We start from the raw sequence: 9,527 nt of genomic DNA, 5'->3' as shown, positions 1-9,527 counted from the left end.
GTGGTGAGTGAGTATGAGTGAGTAGTCTCTCAAAGTGCCGACCTATGCTGCCAATAGCCCAATTGGAGGTCCACAGATGAGAAGTAAGATGCCGAATGAAGACAGTCGATAACGTCCTCTATACGAGGAAGCGGATACACATCCTTTTTCGTCACCGAATTCAGACACCGGTAGTCGACGCAAAACCTCCAGGACCCGTCTTTTTTCTTCATGAGAATAACCGGCACAGCCCAGGGGCTAGAAGAGTCTTGGGTGACAACCTTAGCCAACATGTCTTCCACCTGTTCGGCGATCACCTTGCGCTCCGAAGCAGACACACGGTACGGTTTGTGCCTTGCGGGATGCCCGGACCTTGTGTCAGTCCTGTGGCGAGCCCGCGTATTGGGAATATGAACTTTCGTAGCGTCCTGGATGAAATCAAACAATGAAGCATGCCTGGTAAGGACTCTGACCAGGGCTTGACGCTTCTCAGAGGGTAGTGCCCTGTTAATCATGTTCAAAAACGGCGAAGAGTCTTGAGGGACACCAGGGCTAGTCTCATGCGCCCGATACTCATTCGAGACGTGATTGCTTAAAGCGTCGATATTAAGGCTTGTATCCGCTTTAAACGAAGCAAGTCACATACCGCTTGGAAGCATAACAGACTGATTATATAAATTTGACACCCACAATGTACTTGTCCCACTGGCCACAGAGACAATACAGCAAGGCATGAGCACACCCTCCTTTGCAATGATTGAAGGCATCGGCTCAACAACAGCCTCGAATACATCGTTGTCGGCAGTAGCAACAGTAACCTGAACGCTAGATAATGAACGGGGCAGTGCAACGGAATATTCACAGACTGCGACAGTGTGCAAACAAGTAGCAGGTTGGTCAGCAATAAAAGGAGAGACAAAAAGCTCGCTGGTACCGCAATCAAGAGTGGCACCGCTTTGTTGCAGGAAATCTAGACCCACAATCACATTATGTGTTGATTTATCGAGCACTGTGAATTAGGCTTGATAGATGTTATTAGAGAAATAGACGTTCGCAGTACACACACCAAGAGGTTGTAGCAACTCTCCACTTACAGCACGAAATGTGTACGCATTCTCCCACTTGAACATCACCTTATGGCCTGATTGGGTTTTGAAATCCATGCTCATAACGAAGCACTTGCTCCCGTGTCCACTAGAGCTGTTGTTGCAAGATTGCCCACAGAAACACAAATCTTGTTATAACGCATGGTCACTGGTGGAGGCGTAGGGGCGTGTAGCTGAAGATGACTGGTGACCTCACCTCTATCGGTCGCGCCGCCTAGTTTCCCGGCGGCGAAGTGGGACGTTGTCGAGGAGATGGTGATCTTCAGTAGCGTGAAGATGGTGGCATCAAGCTTCGCACAGACGCCGCTGAGTCACTGCGGTGATTAGCCTGATGGTTTGGCCTGCTGTCAGAGTCTGAAGGCCAGGGTGTCTTGACAACGCGCTGATTGCTGCACCCGTAAAAAGTGCGTGAGCGCCCATAGGACAGTGCTGCCGTGCGACGGCGATCGGGGCAGAATCGGGCGACATTGCCATGGATGCCACAGTGAAAGCATATGGGACGTTTCCGAGGTGCGCTGATGTCAGCAGAAGGAACAATATTTTATTCCTTAATGGAGGGCTATAAAGGAAAACGATAGGTGTCACCTTAGGAGACCGGAAGAGAGCAGAGTTGGTCAGAGAGCAAACTGGGGTTAAGGATACCATAGTTGAAATCTAGAAGAAATGGACATAGGCCGGGCACGTAGCATGTAGGCAGGATAACCGCTGGTCATTAAGGGTAACTGACTGTATTCTCAGAGCAGGCAAGCGGGCTAGAGGGAGACAGAGAAAGTTAGGCGGGTTGATGAGATTAAAAACTTTGCAGGTATAATGTGGCAGCAGAAAGCACAAGACCGGGTATTGGCAGATGACGGGAGAGGCCTTTGCCCTGTAGTGGGCGGAGTTAGGCTGCTGATGATGACAATGGTGGTTATGAAGCTACTGTAGATATCTTTCAGTATTTTTACGTATGGTTTGTCTATGCCCCAATTTTGCACTGCCTACATTACTGCTGAGGTTTAGACTGAATTGAATTCTTTCTTGCAATTGATGAAGGCTACATACAAGGTGGTTAAAAAAATGTATCCGAAAATTCTAAAAAATAAGAAAAATGGAATATTTACTTACTGCCTTCATAACTACTTTTTCAGTGGTGGCAGTCATCTCAAAGTGGCAATGGACTTTTTGCATGAAGGGCTCACTTCCCGTTTGACCCTACTATTTAAACCTGTCAATTTATTCATTAATTACTGCCCTAATTATATCTGTAATCATGTTAAGATCTCTGCCACCTCAGGAAAAAATAATTATGACTACAGCAATCCGATATTTCATTTCTTTTTGACAATTTCTTGCCACTTTTGCTGAAACACCCAATATAGGTTGCTGGTTATATTTTTCACATTCATCAATTGATTTATGGTATGAATATGGTTTATTAACAGAAGAGCTTTTAAAAAATCCTGCTTGGTCCTTTGGTTGATTGAATTCTAAGCTGGTCCTATTTTTATTGGCAATTACCTTCATAAATATTTTATAAGAAGTCAGTAGTAAGCTGATCAGCTATTAATATTTAAAACCCTTGACACCCCCTTTCTTATCAATTGAAATGATGTTGGCATTCTTGATAAAATAAAAAAGTCACAGTTTCCCCACAAGGCCGAAGCAATGAATGTGATGTAAACATATTGGACTGTTATACGAAGTAAAGCTGGTGTATTTAAAAACCATACGAAATCTAGTGAATATGTGCATTGAGCTGCAGTGTTTTTCGCATCCACAGCAGCACGTTCTTCCCGTGCTGTAGCACGTATGCGAGCCCACCTTGTTTCAGCGCGACTAGCATTCCGTCCGAGCTGTTCCACAGATGTTCGTACAACATGCGGCGGCATCAGAAAGGCTGAACTACATGCAGGGTTTTCGCCGGCGTTTTCTTCCTTGGCGTCAGTCGACAATGACGATACCGGTGATGGTTGTAAAAAGTACAGTTCCAATGCACTTTACCAAAACGTCCACCACAGATTGTCTCAGATATTGCAGTGTGGGCGTTGACGCCGGAAGCAGCTGGATGGTGGGAGAAGCTTCCTTGTTTGCTTGTTCCTTCATATATGGATCCCAGCCACCACGGGGGATTGTCAGCTGTTTGCGAGAACTGCACTCAGGTTAATCGGGACGCTTAGCAGAAATGGCTATATTGCTGAACATGTGGCCTCAAGGACATGTGACCAAGAATGCTAAATCACAGATGCCATATATTACAAGCGTGTGTTTCTTCTTGAAATATCAATAAATGGCGCTACAAGTAAAACAATGAGACGGCAACCTTTTGGTGGAACTTGCTTTCTCATTTTTCGTGCTGCATAACTACAAGCGAGACAGGTTTAGCTTTCTTCAAGCTATTTAAAATACAAGCTTTGTTCAAGAATAATTTTTTTAAGCTCATTGACTGTAACCAAGTGATAAATAGTGCATATATATATATATAGGTCGACGTTAGTGAGATGGATAGTATGAGCGGCACGGCCTAGTTGGTTAATGCAGCGCGCAGTGGAGCGAGGTGTCCCTGGTTCAAATCCCCGGTAGGGATATATTATATATATATGGGACATGACGATGACGGCAAAAATCAGCCAAAAGTATTCATATCATTGGTATCGTAATAATTTTCACACTCACTTGGGAAAAGCATTGCATATACACGATGGCCGGTTTTTCTAGAACATTACACTTGCTATCCTTCAATAAATCTGCTGTTAACTGACCTGCAGTAGCTGCTTGACTCCTTTGCATTCCTACCAGAGCTTACTTTAATTCCTCTGCCATTACTGGTGGGATTTCTGAATTCTCTGCACTACTACCATCTCCATTATCGTCCTGGTTGTTGCGACTATTACAGAAATCTGTGATTTCCTTGGTTTTAATTATCACGGCCATATTGAAAGTTAGACAGGCGGATTAGAAGTTTGCGGGTATAACGTAGCCACAGAAAGCAGGGCATTGGGTTTATTGAAGAGAAATAGAAGAGGCCTTTGCTCTGCAGTGCGCATAGGCATGCCGATGATGATGGTGACCCATCACTTATCACATTTGTGAGATTCAAAAGAATCCAGCCAATGACCATTTGTTGGTGGAATATGCAAATTCGTCACAAAAAACATCAGAAGTATAGAAAGCCACAGAGGAAACCACATTTTTATGTGAAGTAGTAGGTTCCTTGCTATGTTTTGCACCACTAAGTGCTAGTGGAAATGTGATGTAAAACGTGGACACACTAATATGCATCAAGGGCACTGCAAATGCTACAGTGAAGAAAAAGCCTAACAAAAAAGCTTGTGATGCACTGTGGGCGAAAAAAAGAAAAACAAAACAAAACATACAGGCATTTAGTGTGGCAAATAGGACTGCAAGAATGTCTGGTTGTTTTTGTTAATCTATTGGACTTGCTATATTGTCAATTGGCAATAACTGAAACAGTAAGCTTCACAAATAAAACTAAGGCTTTACCTACAGTGTGTAGCACCAAAGGGTCACAGAATGTCAAACACTTGAATTGATCATCAACAATGGAGTAGTAACGAAAGTCTCTGTCAAAAGCCTTTGACCTGTAGCCAATGTTTTGATACAAAGGCAGGAACAGTAGCTCCTGGTCAAAAGTAACTTGCTTAGTAGTGTGGTGGCAAATTCAGCTGGAAAAATTTTGCATATGTACACCAGCCAATGACTGTCGCTTATTTCTAATCATTATTTAGTGAGCTCACTGAGTATTTGTGTTCGCTCATCACTATGTGGACTTGCCAATCTGCCGAATCCTGAACTAGAGAGCCTCCCCACTGGTGTGAATCAGAAGCAAGACAAAGCTGCGAACTTGCATTTTTATTTTTTCATGCATGTTTTTATTTCCCTCCTTTTTTGCCCTCACACACCTTGAGATACTTGTCATGTTTTTATTAAGGAACGATAGGCACTGGTAAGGACCACCTAAAGGACTGCAGAAAATAGTACTGCTTCCTCTCCACAATTTCTCTTACTGTATTACTGTACTGAAGAAGTACAGTAACAAAAGTACTAAAACTTCACTACTGTACTTGTTGCTTCACTTTGTCATTCAGAATTGTGTTAAAGAAAGTTGGTTTCTCTGGATTGCTGGACACTGTGGACTTGCAGATAATGAGATTGCTGACACTTTGGCAAACGTGGTACTTAGCAGACCTGTAGCCATCCTTACACCAAACTTTACCTTACTGGTTGTGTCAAATTTCAAAGAACAATGAGTTGTTTGCAAAAATAATCCTCTACTTGCTGTGAAAGACTATGGACATTTAGCATTTTCTTAGAATGTTTGGTCGTGCACCTCATGAGAATGTCAAGTATGAATTAAATTTCTACTACACTTAATACTATTGCAATTAAACCTTTACATCAGTAGACATGGCTATGCACCATCAAATTTTTGCACGTCATGTGGGATCCAAAATCATCAAACCAGAAATAAGGCAGGCATTGCAACAGTCTCACCTTTCTGGAGAAAAGCAATCTCATTTCAATATATTCAGTGAAATGCAGTGGTAACATGGTAATTTTTTACCAGAGCTATTTCTTGTGCCTCAACACTTTTCCATTTGAATGTGTGGCCACTTTTATTCAGCATGCTGATTCTCATAGGTTCTTTTGCTTAGGTGGAGCTCTGGCAGTGAAGTCTGGAGTTTCTCGACATTTTCTCACCAAAAACCTTGTCCCATGCTTCTTCAAGGACTGCATACTAGAGTCTCAAAAATACAAAATAGCAAGCAAAACTGGAATGCAGCTCCTGGTTAAACTTCTTTTTTGAGTGGTACAACAAGTTATGCCAACTTGTTCATATTTTTACAGGTATTTTTATACTCATCAACATCAGCCTGACTACGCCCACTGCAGGAAAAAAGTCTCTCCAATGATCCACCGATCAATTCGGTCTCGTGCTTTCCATTGTCACGTTATACCTGCGAACTCTTTAATCTCATCGACCCATCTAACTTTCTGTCTCCCTTTCGTGCGTTTGACTTCTTTGGGAATTCAGTCAGTTACCCTTAATGACCAGTAGATTATCCTGCCTATGTGCTACATTCCCAGCCCATGTCCATTTCTTTTTGATTTCAACTATGATATTGCCACATTGATTTTTCTTTTTTTCAAGTTTTGTTATCGCCCCAATACACTATGTAATTCTCAGCGCAAATGGCACCTGCAGTCTTCGAGAAGCTTCAGGACTGTAGTAGGTCATTTTTATAAGGGCACACCCACTCCACGAACTATACAGATTATTCTGGAGCCTATGTCACCGCTAGCGATAACGCTAGAACATTCGATGGCAAGTGTATAAATGCCGACGCGCTTCGCCGCTTGTCAGTTGAACGACGGCTGACAATCCGTTCGCCGCTATCAGTGCAGGTCTGCCACTGTGATCTGGCTTTCTGCTTACCGGGCACAAGTTTGCCCCCCCCACCCCCCCCCCCCCCCAAAAAAAAAAACAGTTTCACCTTCATCAAACTGTCCGTTTATTTGTCCACGTCACGACCCTGTGACAATATCCTTAACCCCAGTTTATTCCCTGACCCACTCTGCTCTCTTCTTCTCTTAAAGTTACAGATATCATTTTCCTTTTTATTCCTCGCTGCGTCGTCCTCAATTTGAGCTGAACCCTCTTTGTAGGCGTCCATGTTTCTGCTCCGTAGGTAAGTACCAGCAAGATGCAGCTGTTATATACCTTCATCTAGAAGGTTAGTGGCACATTACCATTCATGATTTGAGAATGCTTGCCGAATGTGATCCACCCCGTCCTTATCCTTCTGGTTATTTCACTCTGATTGTTCGGCTCCGCAATTACTACCTGTCCTAAGAGACACATTCGTTTGAAACTTCCGGCGTCTCTCCACCTATCGCAAAGTGCCGTTCTCCGCCAAGACTGTTGCACATTACTTTAGTTATGTGCGTATTAATTTTCAGATCTACTTTTCTGCTTTCCGTGTTCAGTTTAGTAATCATGAGCTGCAATTTGTCTCCCGAGTTACTTATCAAATTGACGTCATCAGCGAATCGCAGGTTACTAAGATAATCTCCATTAACTCTTATCCCCAACTGTTTCCAATCTAGGGTCCTGAAAACCTCCTGCAAACATGCAGTGAATAGCATGAGAGTGATCGTGTCTCCCTGCCTAACACCATTCTTTTTTGGGATTCTGTTGCTTTCTTTATGGTGAACTATGGTGGCTGTGGATCCACTGTAGATTTCTTCCAGCATTTTATGTAGGGTTCTTCGATCCCCTTATTTCGTAGTGCCTGCATTACTGCTGATGTCTCGACTGAGTCAAACGCCTTCTTTTATCTATGAAGGCTATGTATAGGGGTTGGTTGCATTCCGCACATTTTTCTGTTACCTGATTGATAGCATGAATATGGTCTATTGCGGAGTAGCCCGTATGAAATGCATGTATAAAAGTACTTGTTTAAACTTATACACTAAAGGACATGGGCGGAACAAAGGACACCATCATGGAAGTTGACAACAAGGGTTTTCTTAAAAAAATCTGCTGCACTGTGTTGCATTGTTCTATTATATAATAGGTCTTCTGTATGCCCACGTGAAATGAGAGCACAAATATATTTGCATCCATGCATGAGTTAACTCAGAAAGCACAATGCTTTAAGCACTTGTCAGAAAATTTTGAAAATATAGCATAAACCCTTTTCATTAACACAAATTACTTTAATGCAATATTTATATGGTACAATACCTATATATGAACAGTGCTCGCGGAATGAAACATGGCATCAAGATATTAGGTATGAAAACCTGTATATTCCAGTGCTTAAGATAACCATGCCATAACACTATGATTATGGCCACTAATAAAGTGTTTCACACCACGAACACTGCATATATTCAATTTATCACAAGTCGTATATGTTGTGTTTCAAGACAAGCAACATTACACGCTGCTGACCTCATTGAGGGAGACACCTGGTAGAGCAGATATTTGCTTGCACAGGCACCATAATGTCTGATGCAGAGCCGCGCACAAATGTACCACAGGAAGAAACCATCCGGGAGAGGTCCACGCTAAGGATTACACTAAGTGCTGCTGCTGGGATCACAATTTTTTTGCAGTTGTAACAGGGAGTGGCTGTACACAGCAGCTCCAGTAGACATCGTGGAACATCCTGAGCTGTCAACTTCACCTTTCTGTAAAAGAAACAGCTATATTAAGCTGGCAGTTGGAACATAACAAAATATGCAAGGACAAGTGCATTTTTATACATTACACGTGCTCATTTTTATGCATTTAACACGCTTGACAACCTAGGAGAACAGTTATTCCGTCTGAACAGCACATAATTTCCTAAAATGTGACAGGAAAATTAAAAAAAGTATAACGAAACAAAATACTGTTACCTTCGAAGGTCTCACTAGATCAACTGTGGATTTGGTATATCCTAAAAGCCTCCATACAAAAATATTACCTGCCATTGCCATTTTCCTGAACATATTCCACATCAAAATTAGATCTTATAATTCAGTCACATGGCATAATGAAGTATTCGAAATGAATTCTGGGGAAACCCTCTAGGTGACAGAAAGGTTAAGAAAGGGAAGAAGACGACCAGAAATAGGTGGTTGTCTTCTTTCTCTTTCTTTACGGCATAATGAAGAGTCATGTACAGCAAGTGAACTTCCCTGCACCGAATATAACTTTAGTAGCATGCTTTTACACGAGAAGGCTCGTGTGCTCAGATTTGGGTGCACGTTAAAGAGCCCCAGGTGGTCAGAATTTCTGGAGCACTCCACTACATCGTCTCTCATAATCATATGGTGGTTTTGGGACGTTAAACCCCACATATCAATCAAATCATATCAATCAAATTTTATACGTGAAAAAGTATGAGTAAAAATGAATCAAAGGCTTGTTTTTTGGTTGAATAGCCCTTGATCCATTTCCCTTCTTTCATTCATTCATACCAAGGGTTTCAATCTAGCAGACTTGATGCTCCTAGGTACTGTATGAGGGTTTATTGGTCTGCTGCCAGTTCATAAAGAGATCACGTATTGTAGGTGCCTCCTGACAATAAAATGTGTTTCACACATGCTATTGTGGCTACGGGCGGCACTAGCTAACACTCCCAGAACTACATGTACAAAAATACCAAATAAATAGACAAGAAAGCCACCCCTGCTGTAGCCAAATGGCTGCTAGAGCATTGGATACATTACCCGAAGCTTGTAAGTTTAGCCACTACAGGAGGCAAAGGTGCTTTTTGTACCCTTCGATTTCTTTCCATTTTATCTCAATACAAATTATATGGACACTCTAGGCTGGATATTGCCGCCAGCGTGGGTGTCGCCGACATTCATTGTATATGTATACGTATCTATAGTATTGTTGAATAAAACAGGTCACTGACCAATGTCAAACAAAACAAGACGTTTCGG

The 9,527-nt window shown here is 42.3% G+C and overlaps 1 protein-coding gene across 2 annotated transcripts in view; it reads right to left on the bottom strand.

The window, feature by feature from the left end:
- Window positions 1-7,784: 7,784 nt before the first annotated feature.
- Lrr47 (Leucine-rich repeat 47) overlaps window positions 7,785-9,527 on the bottom strand; it is a 59,557-nt gene continuing 57,814 nt past the window's right edge. For both annotated transcript variants that reach the window (XM_037435594.2, XM_075878625.1), the window contains one exon: window positions 7,785-8,282. In XM_037435594.2, the coding sequence (XP_037291491.2) occupies window positions 8,045-8,282 (238 nt within the window). In that variant the 3' untranslated portion in view covers window positions 7,785-8,044. The remainder of the gene's footprint in view (window positions 8,283-9,527) is intronic.

Source organism: Rhipicephalus microplus, chromosome X, assembly GCF_043290135.1.
Source record: "Rhipicephalus microplus isolate Deutch F79 chromosome X, USDA_Rmic, whole genome shotgun sequence".
NCBI lineage: Eukaryota > Metazoa > Arthropoda > Arachnida > Ixodida > Ixodidae > Rhipicephalus > Rhipicephalus microplus.
This window is presented reverse-complemented; position numbering and strand designations above follow the sequence as displayed.